Source organism: Megalobrama amblycephala, linkage group LG10, assembly GCF_018812025.1.
Source record: "Megalobrama amblycephala isolate DHTTF-2021 linkage group LG10, ASM1881202v1, whole genome shotgun sequence".
Taxonomy (NCBI): domain Eukaryota; kingdom Metazoa; phylum Chordata; class Actinopteri; order Cypriniformes; family Xenocyprididae; genus Megalobrama; species Megalobrama amblycephala.
In genome coordinates this window covers 29,014,006-29,034,511 of record NC_063053.1, presented here as the reverse complement: position 1 = coordinate 29,034,511, position 20,506 = coordinate 29,014,006, and the positions used below count along the sequence as shown (strand labels likewise).

At 36.7% G+C, this 20,506-nt stretch overlaps 1 protein-coding gene across 3 annotated transcripts in view; it reads left to right on the top strand.

Moving 5' to 3' along the window:
• The window catches only part of map4k5 (mitogen-activated protein kinase kinase kinase kinase 5), a 41,519-nt gene that overhangs the window by 16,995 nt on the left and 4,018 nt on the right, over positions 1-20,506 (top strand). The window contains exons 7-32 of one of the 3 annotated variants that reach the window (XM_048205667.1): positions 1,484-1,531; positions 1,631-1,673; positions 1,754-1,826; positions 2,905-3,036; positions 4,234-4,296; positions 4,455-4,536; positions 5,120-5,239; positions 5,444-5,522; positions 6,234-6,292; positions 6,831-6,898; positions 7,519-7,563; positions 7,759-7,801; positions 7,901-8,117; positions 9,012-9,097; positions 9,205-9,246; positions 9,397-9,481; positions 11,620-11,699; positions 11,799-11,859; positions 12,300-12,414; positions 13,219-13,277; positions 13,367-13,470; positions 13,569-13,746; positions 13,866-13,934; positions 14,034-14,126; positions 14,236-14,306; positions 15,658-15,713. In XM_048205667.1, coding sequence (XP_048061624.1) covers positions 1,484-1,531; positions 1,631-1,673; positions 1,754-1,826; positions 2,905-3,036; positions 4,234-4,296; positions 4,455-4,536; positions 5,120-5,239; positions 5,444-5,522; positions 6,234-6,292; positions 6,831-6,898; positions 7,519-7,563; positions 7,759-7,801; positions 7,901-8,117; positions 9,012-9,097; positions 9,205-9,246; positions 9,397-9,481; positions 11,620-11,699; positions 11,799-11,859; positions 12,300-12,414; positions 13,219-13,277; positions 13,367-13,470; positions 13,569-13,746; positions 13,866-13,934; positions 14,034-14,126; positions 14,236-14,306; positions 15,658-15,713 — 2,171 coding nt within the window. Of the gene's footprint in view, positions 1-1,483; positions 1,532-1,630; positions 1,674-1,753; positions 1,827-2,904; positions 3,037-4,233; positions 4,297-4,454; positions 4,537-5,119; positions 5,240-5,443; positions 5,523-6,233; positions 6,293-6,830; positions 6,899-7,518; positions 7,564-7,758; positions 7,802-7,900; positions 8,118-9,011; positions 9,098-9,204; positions 9,247-9,396; positions 9,482-11,619; positions 11,700-11,798; positions 11,860-12,296; positions 12,415-13,218; positions 13,278-13,366; positions 13,471-13,568; positions 13,747-13,865; positions 13,935-14,033; positions 14,127-14,235; positions 14,307-15,657; positions 15,714-20,506 lie in introns of all 3 variants that reach the window. The other 2 variants (XM_048205666.1, XM_048205669.1) reach the window with 2 other exon arrangements.

The following is a 20,506-nucleotide window of genomic DNA, read 5'->3' as shown; positions in this document are numbered from 1 at the left end:
ATAGGAAAAAGATCTACCGTCTGCGGTTGATTTTAATATTCTAGGTATTATCAACTGGACAGAATTTTGAGATCCCAATAGACGTGAGGGACTATAATGTATTAAGAGCTCGTTCAAGTACTGGGGAACTAATCAGCAAGATTTTAAAATGTATACGATGTTTAATAGGGAGCCAGTGCAGTGTTGACAGAACTGGGCTAATATGGTCATACTTCCTGGTTCTAGTAAAAACTGAAGAGTTCATTTGTAAAAACAGATAACTCAGTTTTTATTAATTCTCATAGTTAATGTTTTTTTTTATTGTTTTTTTTGTTTGTTTTTTTTATAGATTTAGCAAAAGCAGATAGCTCCACATTTCCTATTAAACCAAACCAAGTAATTTCTTTGTAATTGCATTTACACACACTAACAGATAGGCACACACATACACACGTGTGCGCACACACACAAACGCAAAAGGACAACCAAGGTTTCAGAATGTAAGATGTTTATGGTGTACAAGGACTTGCAGGAGTCGAAATTATAAATCCTCAATCACTTTTTGTCAGCTTTGACGAAACTCCCCTCAGTTAGCACGTCTTTTTGAAGTGACTACAATCCTTGTCACCTGACCTGAAAACTTCGCACTAATTCTCTAAAACTGACTTATCGGTTTCTGTACACAGACAACAAGGGCACTTGTCGGTTTCTGCTGTAAAACTTGAATTCGAGATGCCTTACAGTGGACAATACCGGCTTTTCTGACAAAACGTATTTGGGGTTCAGAATGTGTTATATGTGGAGAATAGTCAGTCAGTTCTTTTTTTTTTTTTTTTTTTTTAAAAAGTGGCGTTTATCGTTTTTGTAAATGAACTCTTCAACTCTAGCTGCTGCATTTTGGACCAGCTGGAGTTTTGCTTAAGCGAGCAGGGCAACCACCCAGTAGAGCATTACAATAATCTAGCCTTGAGGTCATGAATGCATGAACTAACTGTTCCGCATTTGTCATTGAGAGCATATGATGTAGTTTATATTTTTAGGATGGAAGAATGCGGTTTTACAGATGCTAGAAATGTGGCTTTCAAACGACAGACACATTTCACATTTGGATGCAGTTCAGACAGTGAAATGACAAAACATTCAAGATGTAGCTCTAAAAATTGTTCTAAATATAAAAGAATAGCAGAGTCGACACTGCAACTATAACGATAACGGCACAGAGAAACTACATAATTGAAATCACTTTCAGAATGATTTTTCACAGCCGATGAACGATAAAAAAATTGACAGCCAATCCAGAATCCATCCTGCTTTAAAGAGCTCGAACATTTAAAAAGCAGCAGACAAAAAAAAAACTGCAATGCACGATATAGACAATAGAATGATATCTGATAAAGTTATCGTTGTAGTTAACGTTCTTGGTGTGAATGGGCCTTAATTCTGTAGAGACTCTTATATTAATCCTTTAAACATCATGAGATGATTGAAGTGTGTATGTGTTTAGGGTCTGGGTTATCTGCACTCCAAAGGGAAGATGCACAGAGACATAAAGGTAATACAGCGTTATAATCACGGTATCTCTTGGTGTTCTTCCTGTTTCACACTACATATTTTCCCCTGCTAGTTAATAACTAATCTCATTGTGCAATAGGGGGCGAATATTCTGCTCACAGACAATGGAGATGTCAAATTAGGTGAGAGAGTCACACTAAAATTGCTGTACGTGGTTGTGTGTTACTGAATTTATATAAACAAATTTCTCCCCTTTTTGCAGCTGACTTTGGAGTCGCCGCTAAAATAACGGCCACCATGGCGAAAAGGAAATCCTTTATTGGGACGCCCTACTGGTAAGCCCCATTCCATCTAAAGCTACATTTGAAAGTACATTTAAAAAGTCTGGAAAGGATATTAAAACATGAAAGAAAGAAAAAATGAAACGGCATCATAATAACATCTACGGCCTTGTATTTTCAACATTACAGAAAACAAGGGTAGAATCTCATAATCCAGAAATCTACCATAAGAACAGCAGAGCACACTTAGATGCATTTCAGACAGAATGAAATGACAGAACATTCAAAAGTCTTCCAAAAGACTACGAAATGTGGCGATAAATCCCTCATCTAGGTCACAATGGCTCCCTTGGGATTTATGGGAATCTAGGGTGGGCAACTGTTATGCCAACCCAGGCGCATGGACAAGGATAGACATGCAAAGTGCACGTGAAGAATGCAGCTCAACAAGTTTTAATACACAGCATAGTTTTGCGACTGACTCGAACTTTGTGTCTTTTCCTAATGAAAAACAGATAGCAAGAGGAATACAGTCTATTTCAGTTCATGATGAGCTTTGATAACTGAGCAGACAGGCAGAACCAGCCACTTGACCGTTATGTTAAAAACACAGATTTCCCTCACACATAGAAAACCTGGAAATATAAGGCAGTTGTAAAATTCTTTTCAAGGCCTGAAATAATAATAAAAAAGGATGAAATCTAAAAAAGTCACTGACATTGGTTTCATATGTTTGTTCATATCTAAACCATTTCAAAGACTTGATATTACTGTTGTGTAGAGTAAAACTAGTCAGTTCTGTTAAGTAAATTAGTTCACATATTGGTCTAAAAATTATTCATTAGTGAAAATCTTCATCAGGTAATCACAAACAACTGGAAAAGTCATGGAAATTCATTAGTTAAACAAGTCTCAGGGGAAAATTGTCTGAGCATTTTGTGGGAAAACTTCAGTTATGTTATTTCAGGTGTATACTACCTTTCAAAATATTTTAGGATGTTAAGATTTTTTTTGAAAGAAGTCTCTAGTGCTCACCAAGACTGCAATTATTTTCTTAAAAATACAGTAATATTGTTAAATATTATTACAATTTAATATAAATGTCTTGTCTGCTCTGTGTTTGTGTGTATAGGATGGCTCCAGAGGTGGCAGCAGTGGAGAAGAATGGGGGTTATAATCAACTCTGTGATATATGGGCTGTCGGAATCACATCCATAGAACTGGCGGAGCTACAGCCACCCATGTTTGACCTCCATCCCATGAGGTATATACACACGCACACACTTGTTGCTAGGGGTGTAACGATACGCTCAGGTCACGATACGGTACGCATCTCAATACGGAGTTCACGATACGATACGTATCACGATATTTTGAACAAAATGAAACTGAAATTCAAACGAGATTTATTCAAAAAACATGAACAAATTTATAATAATTTTAATAATAATAATTAAATAATTTTCCTTGTTGTACATACAAGATCACATTTCAATAAAATAAATAAATAAATAAAATTTCAATAAAATAAATAAAAATAAAATTTTAATAAATGTTTCTGCAAAGGATAAATGATTTCTAGCCCTTGCATTAGTTTTACTACGAGATATATTGATGGAGATAAGATATAAAAACCACCATGTACAGCTATGATCAGCTGTTCGGCTGAGCTTTTGATGTTTTGTTACGGAAAGGCCATAGCTGATCGGTTGATTCTTGTCACACGACCTGCGGTGCGCTTGCGGCATTCTGAAAAGTTGAGAATTGCATGCGCGTCGCGACCGCGTTGATCCCATTATGAGCGCGCCTGCCGCGCGGATACATTTGAAAAAATAACTGACTTGCACGCGGAAAAAAGACGCAATATGTGAACGGCCCCACAGAACTTCTTGAAGCAAAGCATCGCAAGCGTCTTTTGCTTTTCTGTGAGCACAGCTGTTGCTGTGGCACTGCGGTGAAAGAAAGCCACGACTTTCCTCAGGCGTCCATGGAAGAGACTGACATGAGAAACGTTTAAACCTGCTTGCAAGATTCAGTGTGTGCCTGAAACACTTACTGAACTAGAGAGCTGATTGAGACACACCATTTATATGCGGTGACAACCGGCTTCTCTCACTGCCACCTTGCAGAGTAGGTCACGTCGGCAGCTCAACCAATAAGATTAAACTGCCGTCATATCATAAAAGTATCGGCATCACTCTACGATGCATATCGTAACGTGTTTGCATCGCGAAATATCGTACTACGATAAATCGTTACACCCCTACTTGTTGCCAATGTGCAGACATGGCTTTAACCAAGACATTTGCTCCGGGCCTCAAAGTTATTGTGAATCTCAATAACTTAATTATACACAAAAATCTTCAAGGTTTTGAGCCAAGATAATTAAGCATTAAACCACCACCACATCTTTCATCTTTATTTGATTTCTTTCTATCTTACTTTTTGTGTGTATGTGCAGGGCTTTATTTCTGATGTCTAAAAGCAACTTCCAGCCACCCAAGTTAAAGGACAAGGCCAAATGGTGAGTCTCTCTGTCCTGTTTTATGCATATGCTTGCATATTTGTTCAGTACAAAAATATAAAGTGTGTATTCTCAATAATGACTGTTTTACAATTAAAATCTTAAATCGTCCTAATCTTTACCTTTCTGTCTGTCTTAACTCTCTTGCTTTTCCACAGGTCTACAGCCTTCCATAATTTTGTTAAAATTTCTCTTACTAAAAATCCAAAGAAGAGACCAACGGCTGAGAAGCTGCTCTTGGTAAATATTTCCTCCTCAATCTCCATTTTTATCTGTTTATGGTTCTACACGGTTAAGCGTTTAGTGGAAGTGTTATGTATACATGCAAAGAAATATGAACTCTGTGACACGTATAATAGAGAATTGTGCACTGAACTATATTTTGTATCTAAAAAAAAAAAAAAAGTATCTTATGCTGAACAAAGCTCCATTCTTTTGATTAAAAATGCAGTAAAAAGAGTAATATTGTGAAATATTATTACAAAATACGTTTTTTTTATTTTAATATATCTAAAAAAAAGTCAGAGCTGAATTTTCAGCATCATTACTCCAGTCTTCAGTGTCACATGATCCTTCAGAAATCATTCTAATATGCTGATTAGGTACTCAAGACACATTATCAATGTTCATTATTATCAATGTTGAAAATGGTTGTACTGATTAGTATATGTGGAAACCATGATACATTTTTTTCAGGATTCTTCAATGAATATAAAGTTCCAAAGAACAGCACTTATTTGAAATAGAAATATTACTGAATATTACAGAGGCCACATTACAAGCAGCCACACTCACACTACATTGTCTCTGTGTTTGTGTGCAGCACTTATTTGTGGCTCAGACAGGTTTGACTCGACGATTAGCTTTAGAGCTACTCGATAAGATGAACAACCCGGATAATCATCAGTCTCACTTCAGCCAGGGAGATGAAGATGACTTGGAGGTAACACACATGACTTGTTTGTGTATGAGAGAGAATGATGGCGAGTTAGTTTTGTAGGTGTTGGTGTGTGAGAGATTATGTGTAAATATGTGAGAGTTTCGGTGTATGAGCGTGTGCGCGCATGACTTTAAATGGTAAATGTGTTCGAGCGACTGTGTGTTGTATAATACATAGTTTTACCACATTTCTTTCTTTGGTTCATAGCCGCTTGCAGAGCGCCACACCATCCGCTCAACCCACAACAGGAGCTCTCGTGCTGAAAGAACCCAGTCACAGATCAACTGTACGTGAGCCAATCACAGGCCTGAGCATGATGATGATGATGATTATGAGTGTCTCGTTGTCTTGAAAATCTCCCTTGGACCCCAAAACAATCCCATTAAATAACAGAACTTGTTTTACTCTATTTAGTGCTTGGCTAGAAATCTTTCATTTTATTTTATAATACTGGTGAAATATCACATACAGCAAGCTATAAATGATCTGTTTAAATTTATTTCTGTCCTGAAAAGATAAAGCATCCTCCCTCTGAGAAAATTATTCACGAAGTAATGCTTTTTAGATTCTAAAACATACTTTCTTTTATGTTTAGACTGTGGGTTATGGGCTTAAGATATTACAGTCTAACATGTCCTTAGATAGCTAAGTCAACATGAGTTTGACCTTTATTTGTGACTGAGAGACCACAGACCACAATCATCAAGTGCCTTATCTTGGTGCTACTCTGTTCTCAAAAAGAGTTTTAGCTGCTTAGTTCAACTTCAGATAGAACTGCAAGCCTTGTGCCCCTCTGTGGTGGAGACGTGGTACTACATGTGGGGGCTTCAACTTGAACCTTGCAACTCTTGTGCAAACAAAGCATTCCAGTAGACTTGAACAGAATGTTAAATATGAGTGCAGACAAGTTATGTTGAAATTTTTCATCTCCTCAGTGTCATGCTGGGTAAATACACTAATATGCAGTAATAATTTTTCTCTCGTCTCCGTATTTCAGTTGATAAGCTTCAGTTTGAGGCTCCTCTGAGGAAAGAGACCGAAGCGAGTGCTGAGATGGTGAGAGAAACCTCACAGAGTCCAGATTGTCCACACATCAGTAATATTAATATACATTACTGTTCGAAAGTTTGGGTCACTAATATATTTCGTTTTATTTTTTTAATGAATTGAATGAAATTAATACATTTATTCAGCTCGGATGCATTTAATTGATCAAAAAAGACAGTAAAGACATTTATTATGTGACAAAATATTTCTATTTCAAATAAATGCTGGTCTTTTGACCTTGCTATTCATCAAAGCATCTTGGGAAAAAAAGAGACTTCTTTCAAAAGCAATAAAAACCGACCCCAAACTTTTAGTGGTAGTGGTGCATGTGTGTATATATATTTATATACATACACACACTATATATACATGCATACACACACTCCAGAATAATCCTGCACTTCAGTAAGCTTATTGTGTTATTCTTTGATATACATGAAACCAAAAATTGATTATTTGCACAGATCAGGTGTGCAATGAAACCTGACTCGCATGTTTACAAATGAGAGTCTCTATATCAAACATTTCTTTGTTTCTTTTGTTCCAGGATGTCACTAAAGACAATGATTTCTCCTCCCCCTGGAGCCCGTTTACAGAGGGCCCCATCACCTCCAGGTAAACATTAAAAGTCCTCTGAATGAGTTTATGAGCCAATTTGATTCCTGCATGAAATTCCTGCCATTTCTGCATGAAAACGCCTCCAGCAGTCACTTCCCTGTACTGTCTGTGCCATGTCTCCAATGCACTTCCTTCTTTCAGCAGAATCTCACATGAGCTCTGCTTGCATTCCCTCTACTTTGACTGTTCTGTTGTTGTTTTCTTTCTTTTCTCCGTTTTTCTTTCCTCTATCCCTTTGTGCACTCCTCCGCTGAAGGAGTCTTCTGAAGAGTGTTGAGGAGGAGTTGTTTATACGGTAAAGAATTGGTTTGTGTAGCTGACTGTTATTTAACGAATCCATAGAAACTTCAATGCAGGGTTTAAAAGTAACACTATTTATTTATATGTAAACAAAATTATTTATTTATTAATGGGCGATACATTTTCCATTGGCATCCAAATTTTCAATTTCCATCCACCATTGGCAGGTGTGGCAAAAGGTTAATTTTGTGCCCTGATTACACCACACAAAAATTGCAGATTAATTTCTCCCTGGAACAAGTGGAAGTGCAGTTTCTTTCAACTGTGAACTAAGTAGCCCTTTCTGTCTGTTTCTCTCTCTCTGTCGGTCTCTGAAGAGGGCATTTGGCTCCATTAGAAGATGCTTTTGAGGAGGTTGATCTGTAAGTGCGGCACTCTTAATCATTCACTTTAAGAGTTTGTTCTCTTCTTGGGCTTGCTCACCTGGGGTTATAAAGCACCATATTCTGTTAAGCTAGTATTGGAAAATATGTGCTGTAAAAATACAAATAATTAATATTCATTGATCACAGACAAAGAGCAACTAAGTCATTCTCTGTTTCATCTCCCACTCTCAGTTCGACTCTTAAACAGGGAGTGCCTCCACCTCTGCCTCCAAAGGTAACTATGAGTTTGTGTTTAAGCGTACATGGATATATTTATATTTTTTGTCATGTTTTTGAAATTCCCATTTGTTTTTACAATTCTCTTTCCCATCAGCCCTCTCAGGCTCGGTCGAGCAGTGTATCCGATGAGTTTGCTTTGAGCGAAGGCTGTCAGACAGTGCGGAGGTTCCCGGGCTCTGATAACGGGCCGATACCAGTGACTCGCAGACAAAGCACACCAGAGAGAGGAAGTAAAGCAGAACACACCAACTCGGACTACCTGTCTGTGAGCATCAGCAGCCCAGGACTGCTCACACACACCATAGACCACGGTAAGACACACATACACTTGTTCTCAAGATCATGTTAACACACGGCTGCTGTTTGTGTACTACTCTCATATTGGTGTATTGGATATTGATATGTAAGGGATACTACAAAAGTCTGGGCTCAGTAAGTGTTTTTTTATCATTATTATTATTTTTTTTTTTTGATTACTGCAATTATTTGATCAAAAATACAGTAAAAACAGTAATATTGTGATAATTACAATTTAAAATAACTGTTTTCTGTTTTAATATATTTTTAAATGTAATTTATTCCTGTGTTGGCAAATTTTCAGCATCATTACTCCAGTCGTCAGTGTCACATGATCCTTCAGAAGTCATTCTAATATGCTGATTTGGTGTTCAAGAAACATTTCTTACTGTTATTATTCATTTTAAAAACAGTTGTGCTGCTTGATATTTTTGTGGAAACTGTGATACATTTTTTTAATAAGAAGTTCAAAAGAAAAATACACAGCATTTATTTGACATAGAAATCTTTTGTAACATTATAAATGACTTTACTGTCTTTTTTAAATCAATTTAATGCATACAATTACAAAAAATAAATCTTACTGGCACCAAACTTTTGAACGGTAGTGTACATTCATTTGCTCATTATTCCACAATAAATCAGCAGAGGGTCAAAATCCATTGTTTATCATGTAACCACTTACCAAATATATAAATGGACATGAAATATTGTTTTGATCATTTTATGTGAGAGCAAAAAGACCCAGGAGTGATACGAGAGACATTAAACTAGCACAGTATGGAGGACAGTTTGCTTGCTGAATTATACAGTTTCAGTATACAACAGTATTTGACAGCTGAAGTTGACCAATCAGAATAACATAATAAATGATTAAACCTTTAAAATTTCTCTCTCTCTCTCTGTAGAGGAAGACTCAGACGGAAGTGTAAATGGAGATGTGTCAAAATCGCCTCAAGGTCGTCCCCTGAGGAAAGAGAGAAAAGATTTCCCAGTAAGTGTGTGAGTGTTTGTGGGTATGTGTCCTGTTGAGAGGAGTATGACGCAAGAAGAGAATGTGGCTCCTCTACTCATTTTTTTTTTCCCTCTTTCTTTTTATAGAAACCTGCTATTAATGGCCTACCGCCCACTCCCAAAGTCCTGGTGAGTTACATCATCACACATAACTTATGCTGAGTAAATGCTAATATCTCCCCATATCAGTATACAACAGCTGTTTGCTCAGTCCTTTATTTGAATTCTGTGTTTCATAACCATAATAATCTCACATATCACCTGTCTGTGTGTCTGCAGATGGGAGCTTGTTTCTCAAAGGTTTTTGATGGTTGTCCTCTTAAAATTAACTGTGCCACTTCATGGATCCACCCAGATACCAAAGGTAAACTCCTGATAACCGATATATGGCTGATACCAAATTTGATACTATTTTGTAGTCAGTTTTAAATGCTACAAGTTAATTTATAATATTATAATATACAGTATGAAAATGGATTGAATGAATGGATTGGATTTTGAGATTTTGTAAAAATTTAGTTTTTGATGTAATTTTACAAAATGTAATTTTACAGTGTTATTAAATTTAAAAGAATTTGTTGTTTTTTAATTAAGTGTAAAGGATAGGGTTTTTAACATTTTGAAAGAAGTCTCTTATGCTCACCAAGGCTGCATTTATTTATAAAAATACAATAAAAACAATAATATTTTGAAATGCAGTGCTTCCCTCAGGTTTGAAATATACTTGCTGTGGTAGCCGGGCGAAAAATCCTCCTATTACCCACGGCACAAAAATGGTCTACTACATGTGACAAACAAATAATGTGTGATTTTTAACAGTATTTTTATTTATTGAAATTAATTTTAATTACATAGCATATTACATTTAATTACATACTAATATTATGCATTATTATGCATTGTAAATTATGCAAAATTGCAGCATTTAAATGGTTCTCCTTTTCCTATGTTCTCCTTGCTGTCATATAGTGTCTGGGACACAATGGGACACAGATTTTACTAGTAAAATTTATATAATGAATAATTTGTGTGTCAAATAATGTTCTTAGTCTTTTCTTCCTGTGGGGGAGACTACAATAATTTACTATGAATTAAATGGAAATCAAATTAAATACAATTTATTGTGTAACCAAAATACCAATAGTGCCCAAAAGAAAAAGAAAAAACTTTTAATTACTTTGCCTTTTGACTACTTGACTTTTAATTATAAACAAGCCCGAAATACACTGGGACTCTTATTTTGAAATGTATGTACTATTGCAGGCTGATCCTTCAGATTCTTACAACCGTATAAAACATTTTATATAAAGGCCATAAAGTAGACTTTGTAATAATTCATCAACTTGAGTTCATTAGCAATCGCTTGGCATAATTCTGCGCTTTTCACTGATTAAGAATCACTTTGAAGCAGTCTGAAGCGCTGTTGCGCGAGCTTGTAGAAAGCGCAACAGCGCTGCCTTGTGACTTTGAAAAATGCAGCGCCCCTGGGAATGTTAACGGGAGTAAACAGTTCTGACGCACACATAACGAGCAGGTATGAAACGACTAGCTATTCGATCGCGGATGGTTTCATTATCTTGTGCGGGATATAAAAGTATAAGAGGATAAAAGCATAAATAAAAGCATAAATAATAAAAGCATAAATGTGTCTCCAAATATACTTGGGCAGCCATTATTATACATGGGCGGCCCACCCAAATAAAGTCAATGTGTGGGAAGCACTGAAATAATATTACAATTTAAAAATGTACTATCTAATTCTATATAACTATGTAATTTATTCCTGTGATGGCAAAGCTGAATTTTCAGCAGCATTACTCCAGTCTTCAATGTTGCAAGAAAACCTTTTATTATGTGATTTGCTGCTCAAAAATGCTAAATATTTTTGTAGAAACTGTGATTTATTTATTTTATTTTAAAGTTCAAATAAACAGCTGTCACTTTTGATCAATTTAATGCATCCTTATTGAATTAAAGAATAAATTTCTTTTTAAAACAAAAAAAAAATCTTACTGACTCCAAAGTTATGAATAGTGATGTACAATTTATTATCCGATTTTAGCTGTATTAGGGTTGTCAGAAGTACTGGTACTTCGGTACCAAGTTGGTACTGAAATGTTAAAATTGTGACGATACCAGCATTTAATCAACGTACAGGAGTGTTTTTGAAAGCATTTTGAAAGTGAGAGCAGAAGCATCTGAAATTAGGCCTGCTTTCAAACGCTTCAGTGTGTATCTGTGTATCATTGTAGCCAATCACAGACATATCTATTGAGCACATGAACACAATGTCCAATCAGAGGCGTTTTATAGTCAGAATCCGCTCAACAGCATTCAGAATGCTCGGAGGAAATGCTGGTATCGTCACATTTTTAAAATTTCAGTACCGACTTGGTATCGAAGTACCAGTACTTTTGACAACCCTAGCTAGTATGGATAAATAACAAAATCTTTAATTTCAGGCTGTAAACATTACTAATTGTGTTTGGTTGGGTTTTTTAGACCAGTATCTGATATTTGGCACTGAAGACGGCATCTACACTCTGAACCTGAATGAATTACATGAAGCCACCATGGAGCAGGTACAGCCTAAACTCTGGCGATTCACCTTTACCCTCTACCTACCCCAAATAGACCAGCAGGTCCATGAATTCATAGCCTGCTGTGTTGATGTGTTTCAGTTGTTTCCACGGAGATGCACGTGGCTGTACATAATCAATAATAATCTGATGTCATTATCAGGTGAGTGAGAGTGATGTGGGAGCAGCTCTTCTGTCTTTCTGTAACTGAGATTCTCTGCAGTACCTACATGATACCTGTCTGTCTTTCTGTCTCTCTCTCTCTCTCTGTTCACGGCTGATTTTACTGCTTGCTGGCTCCTCTAATGCCTAAATCACCATAATCAGAAGGTAAAATGTCAAACCTCTGTCTTCTATGGCACATGCTCACACAGCTAATATCACATCATCTTTCTAGCCTCGTTCTTACTCTGATTCTGATTTGGGTTCAACTTGCGTAACTACAGCTCAGCTTTTCTTTGTGCAGGGAGTAATGACTATTCATTTCTGTGGGGCATTATTTTTCTGTTCTCATCAGCACAAACGATGAATTGTTTCATATCCTGTGTGTAGTCATACCCTGTGTATGGTACGCGTATGATGTGTGTTATCTCTCGTTCAAAGGGAAGACATTTCAGTTATATTCCCATAATCTGATTGGGCTGTTTGAACAGCTCAGGAAACCTGGACTGGCCACTCAGTTCCATACCCACAGATTCCCTGACAGGATACTGCCCAGGTACACACACACACTTTTTCTAAAGAAAGTGTTATGAAACTTGTTTTTGACTTGTTTTGAACCCAAGTTTTTTTATGTATTAAAATATTTAAGTGAAAAGAGGGTCAAAAATGTGCCTTAATTGTTATCATTTAGATTAAAAATTATTTATAAAATAATTAAATAAAATAATTGGTAACACTTTATAATAAGGTCCAATTAGTTAACGTTAGTTAATACATTAACAACGAGCAATACATTTGTTACAGTGCTTATTAATCTTTCTTAACGTTAAAAATACAACTGTTCATTGCTAGTTCATTTAAGCTCAGGTCTATTAAATTATATTAACATATACAACTTTTGATTTTAATAACGTATTAGTAAATATTGAAATTAAGATTAAATAAGATTACTAAATACATTACAAGTATTTTTTTATTATTATTGTTAGTTCATGCTATTTATTGTAGTTAACTAATGTTAACAAATGGAACCTTATATAAAAACTTGTACAATTTTTATTTATTAATTATTTATTTGTTTATATATTTTATTATGCAGTATATTATATAATATATTATAGATTAAAATAAAGATGATAATATATTTTTAATTAGTTTTTGTTGTGTATACTTGGCTTAATTCATTTCAGTTTTTAATTTTAGTACTTGAACCTTATCATATTTCACTTGGTTTCTAAGGCAATATGTGTAATGTCTACTTTTTCCATCTAATATTGATATTTTATTTCAGCTTTATTTAAATTACTGAAACTGATTTAAAATAATTTTAACAATAACAACGCTGGTGTCTGCTTCACAGGAGATTTGCTCTCACCACCAAGATCCCCGACACCAAGGGATGCCACAAGTGTTGCATCGGTAAAGCTTTAAACATGCACTCTAGGACACACCCAAACACAAACACTCGGATTGAGTTTGACCTTCTGTTCTCTTTCCCTCTCTGGCAGTGCGGAATCCGTACACGGGTCACAAGTATCTCTGCGGAGCTTTGCAGTCAGGGATTGTTTTGCTGCAGTGGTATGAACCCATGCAGAGATTCATGCTTATAAAGGTTAGACACGAAGGAAAGTTGAATTAAATCAAGGCTGAATAAAGAAAAAAGATGGCATATTATATTAAGGAGATTTTAAATCTCTCTCTTTCTCACAGCACTTTGATTTCCCGTTGCCCAGTCCACTGCGTGTGTTTGAGATGCTGGTGGTCCCTGAGCAGGAGTATCCTCTGGTGTGTGTGGCGGTCAGTCAGGGCACAGAGCCGGGACAGGTGGTTCGCTTCCAGACCATCAACCTCAATTCCTGCTCGTCCTGGTTCACTGAGATCGGCTCAGGTATAGCTTACACACACACATAAACACACACGCTTTGCCCTGCTCCTATACCTTGCTGTTGAGAACTGTCAAATGGACCTAGTAAACAAAAGCATTGGTGTGTGTTTATCTGGGTGTAGGTGGTAACCAGGTTGATGCAATCCATGTGACACAGTTAGAGAGAGACACCGTACTCGTGTGCCTGGACAGTGAGTGACAACTTTGAGATTTTTTTCACAAACGTAACAAATACAGAAGCTATTGAAGATTTCTAATGTTTTCTTGCCTCTGATCTTGTGTGTGTTTAGAAAACGTAAAAATAGTGAACTTGCAGGGAAAGCTGAAGTCTAATAAGAAACTGGCTTCCGAGCTGAGCTTTGATTTCTGCGTCGACTCCGTAGGTGAGAGGTTCACTTCTGCTCTTATCCAGCTCTGATATGCTTTTAATCTGTTGTTTAGTATGTGTTTGATGGGTGTGTGTAACCTTATATATGTGTGTGTTTGTGTCAGTGTGTCTCCAGGACAGTGTTCTGGCCTTCTGGAAACATGGGATGCAGGGGAAGAACTTCAAATCAAATGAGGTGAACACACACACACACACACACACAATAGCACTCTGTCGCTTACACACTTTGACACAAGACTGATGGGTTTCAGCAAGCTGTAGTGAACTGTCAAATCAAATGAAAGAAAGAAATAGACTTGCAAGGATGCATTACATTGATCAAACATTATTTATATTTCAAATAAATGCTGTTCTTTTGAACTTTTTACTCCAAAGAATCCTGAGAAAATGTTTTGAGTAATAATGCTGAAAATTCCGATTTGCCATCACAGGAATAAATTACATTTTATTTAAAATATTTAAAAATAAAAAAGTAATTTGTAATAATATTACACAATATGATTGTTTTTACTGTATTTTTGATCAAATAAATGCAACCTTGGTGAATATAAGAGACTTCTTCCAAAAAACATCTGACCCCAACGGTAGTTTATATAATAAAAATCCTGTAAAATAAATAAAAATGATAAAATATGCATTTGGTAGATGCTTTTATCCAAAGCAACTTACATTGCATTATTAGTATGTATTTGTTTAATCTGTTCATGCATTCAAACTCATGATATTGACGTTGCTTGCTCTACTGTTCGAGCACAAGCTCTTTAAAACTGTGCACATATATGTATTTGTATTACGTGCATGAGATTTAGTTTCATGTTTCTTGGCTCTGTAGTGTGTAACAATAAAAGACCAAAGGTCTTCTGGAGGTGAAGCACTGTTTTTATGACATATGATAGTGTGTGTGTGTGTGTGAGACGCAGATGACAGGGTGTGATGGATGATGTAAAATTCATGTACAATCAGAAAGCTCTAGCTGGCCAGAAAGTAATGGATTAAATTATTCAGCTGTTTTTCTCCTCTCTGACTCCAATGAAAAGCGCTCGGCACCTACACCCCTCAAATGATCGTGTCTGTGTGTGTCTGTGTGTGTGTAGGGTGAGCTTTACAGCCTGCCAGGTTGTGCACCTGCTTTGCCACTCATTGTAGTTTGGGAACATGACACGTGTGTGATATTTTCAGCCATTGTTTAAAGTTTTTGGCATGGGAGAATTTAGATGCCTGAGTACTGTATTTTCTGGACTATAAGTCATGGTTGTTGTTGTTGTTGTTTTTTTTTGTTTTTGTTTTTTTTTCACCTGAAACATGCCTATTAAAGTCAAGCATGCAAAATAGTACACACATATATGCACGAAAAACAAATCACTTGTAGCATTGCTTATCTGACATTGCTGCCTCCTCATCATAACACTAAAATGCAGTCAACATAAAACAGAAAAAGCTTCACAATTCAGTTTAAACTGACTGTTGTTGGGACATTTCAGCAGGTGTACAGTTGTTTATTAAAGAATATTTCCACTCGTCTGCAGGTGACACAGGAGATTTCGGACCCGAGCAGAGTGTTCAAACTCCTGGGATCAGACAGGTTAGAACCGGATCAAATCATTTCTGTCTCTCTCTTGCCTTACATCACCACCTTTTTCCTTCTATTTCTTTGTTTCCTGGAAACATTACTCTTCGCTCTCACATCAATAGAGACATGTGGAGGAAAAAAGCCAACAGGGAGAACATGGTATCCTGACTGGGTTTGTTTCTATAGTGAGGGAAGCCCTGGGTCAGGTTTATTGTCGGGGGGACCTGAGCTTTGTGTGACGTACGGGGTTAAATTAGGTCTGTCAATTTAACACCCAGGCTCAATGAGGAGGCTTTGTTCTGCCGTCCCAGTTGAGCCAGTAGTTTCTTGTCAACATTTTTACGTGTTCCACAAAAGAATGTATATATTTCAGTGGCGTGCGGTCCATATAAGTTGCGAATGCTCTGCATACCCAAGCCATTCGTGGACTCGGCAATTAATATTAACGTTATAAATTACTATTAAATCCGTTGTTTGAGGTGTACCATAAAGACGCGCTTTTGTCATTATTGTCCCGTGTTCTCATTGGTTTGCTGGTCTATGGCAGATTTCATGGCAGGATAAGCTGTGAGCAGATCACTCGCCCAAGAGGAAAAATGAGCTGCTGCCAAATCACATTGTATTTGATACAAAACAAACTAGACTTAACCAAATGGGGAAAAAAATAACTAAAACTATTTTCATAGTATTTCATTTGCTCCATAGGGAATTTTTTTATGAAAACTTATAAATTGTTTAAGACAGTCCTACTGTAACTAGGCCTATCAGGATGTTAATCGATAGTCTGTGCGTTTGTTAAAGTCATCAGTTTGCATAATTTCAACTTATTTTTTAAAGAATACTAATATTTTTATTATAGCCTACTTATATTTATTATAATTACATTTTATTTTTTATTTATAATAGGTTGCTAATACTAATTATGTTATACTTATTTTTTTTATTACTTCTGGCATACATTTAAATTGACGCCATGGTGTGTTTTTATTTGTCGTGTCTGATTGAGTGTCCTAAACTGATACGTTTAAAGGTGAAGTAGCCTATGTTGTTTGTTGCTAGCCACACCTAGCGGATTACAAAAATACAGCATATTTTGCAAACGCACCTTTCGCATGTCACGCCTCCGTCAACTCAAACGTCACAAAAGCTCTTACAGGTGCTTGTGAAGGCACGTCTCAACAGGTAAATATGGGCTACTCTCAATAAAAGGTCCAACATATTAGAAATACTTTTCGCTGTGTTGCTATTTGTCATGAGCAAGCAAATGAGTAAACTAGCACTGAGAACGCAAGCATCTCGCATATTAGCTATAAACCCCTTCAAACTGTATCGGTCACATTTTTTTAAAATAACACAGCATACCCAGTTAAAAAAAGTCACTGCTCACCACTAATAAATTTGCATGAAAAAGTATGTGAACCACTTGCATAATCTGTGAAAATGTGAATAATTTTAACAAGAGAGATCATACAAAATGCATGTTATGTTTTTTTTTGTACTGTCCTGAGTAAGATATTTTACATATTGCACATATTGTCCACAAGACAAAAATAAAAAAAATAGCTGATTTATTAAAATAACCCCGTTCAAAAGTTTGGGAACCATTGATACTTAATACTGTGTGTGGTTTGAACCTTTTTTAATAGTTGAGTTTGAGTCCCTCAATTGTTCTCAGTGTGAAAAGATGGATCTCAAAATCATTCAGTCACTGCTGCAAAGGGTTCAAATATGCAAAAAAATGCTTGAAAACTGAAGAATCTGCAGGACCTGATGGATTTTTCTGAAGAATATTGGGCAGTTTAACTGCTCAGGACAAGGGACTCAAGAACAACCATCACAAAACATAAAAACAGTCATGAATCATCCAGGTAACCACACACAGTATTGAGAATCAAGGGTTCACAAACTTTTGAACAGGGTTATTTTAATAAATTAAGATTTTTTTTTTTTTTTTTGTCTTGTGGACTATATGTAAACATATTTTATGTAAAATATCTTACTCAGGACAGTACTAAACAAAAAATAACATGCATTTTGTATGATCGCTCTTATTTTGTTAAAATTATTCATATTTTCACAGATTCTGCAAGTGGTTCCCATAATTTTTCATGCAACTGCATATATATTTTGTCACATTTAATTACCCCATATAAGTTTTTTTTTTTTTTTTTTTTTCAGGAAAGGAGTGGTTTTGATTCACAGTTGTTTTTATTGTCTCAACAAAAATCTTTTATTTTAATCCATGAAAATGCAGATCATGTTGTAAATAATAGTGATAATCAATTTTTAGGGCCCAAGCGAAAATTCGCGCAGGGCCCTCTTGTTCTTCTAAGGATTATTATTAGGGCCCAAGCGAAAATTCGCGCAGGGCCCTCTTGTTCTTCTAAGGATTATTATTATTTTTTTTTTTTTTTTTTTTTTTTTTTTTTTTTTTCCGTCTTCCGGGGCTTTTTGGGGGCCTTAACATGCTCAAAAACTCTTGAAAATTGGCACACACATTGGAATCCGCGGCCATTAGGACGCCGGAGAGGCTGGTACCCGGGCGTGGCAGGGGGGCTCGACAGCGCCCCCTTGAAAAAAGTCTGAAAATTTGGTCCATATATTAAACACGCTTGCACGTATTAGTATGAAACTCAGTACACATATAGACCTCATCGGGCCGAACAACTTTCGTGCTCTAAGTTAAACACCACGCCAACAGGAAGTCAGCTATTAAGGGTTGTTTGAAAAACGCATGCTCTGGAATTTGATATACTCCTCCTAGACGATTAATCCGATCGCCACCAAACTCGGTCAGCATGAAGTCAAGACACTGATGATTAAAAATTGCCAGGGGATTTTTGATATCTCGAACGGTTTGGCCGTGGCGAGGCAACGAATTTATGGCGAGAAAAAGGAAACAGGAAATGTGTTATAACGTCTGCATACATATATTGATCTTTATGAAACTTCACGAGTGTGTTCGTTATAGGAGTCTGATCACATGGATGTGACTATTGTGAGTCAAAGTTATAGCGCCACCAACTGGCAGCAGGAAGTGTATCACTTTTTGAAATGTTTTGAGATCACCCTCTTATTTTTACCTGATTTGCTTCAAACTTCATCAGTGTAATGTCAATACACAGCAGATGTAGACCTATGACAGGATTTTTGATATTTGAAATATTGTTGCCATGGCAACAGGTCAAACTGTAATAATATTCTTGAGTGTTTTTGAGGCTCTTAACATGCTTCAAATTGCATGAAACTCGACACACACATCAATATTGTCAACCAGTAGACATGGACAAAGCCATAGAAATGGGCGTGGTGGAGAGGGCTCAGTAGCGCCACCTTTTGACAAAAGTGGGGGGGTTAGTTTTTCCTACAATCACCAAACTCGGTACACATATTGTTCTCATCAAGCCGGACAATTTTCTAATTTACATTCATTAGCTCCGACCAACAGGAAGTCAGCTATTTTGGTTTGAATGTTAATTTTTGAAAAACAGGCTATGAATTTTATACTACTGCTCCTACAGGGTTTATCCAATTTACACCAAACTTTTTTTTAACTTGTTGCTAACACATTGAAGTTGTTTAATTGCAAACGGATTTTGGATATCTCAAACGGTTTGGCCGTGGCGAGGCAACGAATTTATGGCAAGAAAAGGGAAACAAAGTGTTATAACTTCTGCATACATTAATTGATTTTGATGAAACTTCGGCTTAGTCTTCGTTGTACAAGGCTGATCACATGGATGTGACTATTGTGATTCAAAGTAATAGCGCCACCAACTGGAAGCAGAAAATGTGTCACTTTCAGCATACATTGAGATCACCCTCTTATTTTTACCTGATTTGCTTCAAAATTCATCAGAATAATGTTAAAACTTGGCACATGTAATCCTTTGAAAATGGGCAGGGAGGAGGGGCTCTATAGTGGCACCTTGTAGTGCAGTAAATGTGGAGTGAATTTGACATAGTCCTTTGATGTTTAACCGTTTTAAGTGCCTATTGCCCGCTGTGCACAGTTGCCCTGAAGCCACCGGGGTGGCGGTGCCACCGGGCTTGGGCCCGCCATCGCTGCTCGCAGCTATATTTATTTTTTTTTTTTTTTTTTTTTTTTTTTCCGTCTTCCGGGGCTTTTTGGGGGCCTTAACATGCTCAAAAACTCTTGAAAATTGGCACACGCATTGGAATCCGCGGCCATTAGGACGCCGGAGAGGCTGGTACCCGGGCGTGGCAGGGGGGCTCGACAGCGCCCCCTTGAAAAAAGTCTGAAAATTTGGTCCATATATTAAACACGCTTGCACGTATTAGTATGAAACTCAGTACACATATAGACCTCATCGGGCCGAACAACTTTCGTGCTCTAAGTTAAACACCACGCCAACAGGAAGTCAGCTATTAAGGGTTGTTTGAAAAACGCATGCTCTGGAATTTGATATACTCCTCCTAGACGATTAATCCGATCGCCACCAAACTCGGTCAGCATGAAGTCAAGACACTGATGATTAAAAATTGCCAGGGGATTTTTGATATCTCGAACGGTTTGGCCGTGGCGAGGCAACGAATTTATGGCGAGAAAAAGGAAACAGGAAATGTGTTATAACGTCTGCATACATATATTGATCTTTATGAAACTTCACGAGTGTGTTCGTTATAGGAGTCTGATCACATGGATGTGACTATTGTGAGTCAAAGTTATAGCGCCACCAACTGGCAGCAGGAAGTGTATCACTTTTTGAAATGTTTTGAGATCACCCTCTTATTTTTACCTGATTTGCTTCAAACTTCATCAGTGTAATGTCAATACACAGCAG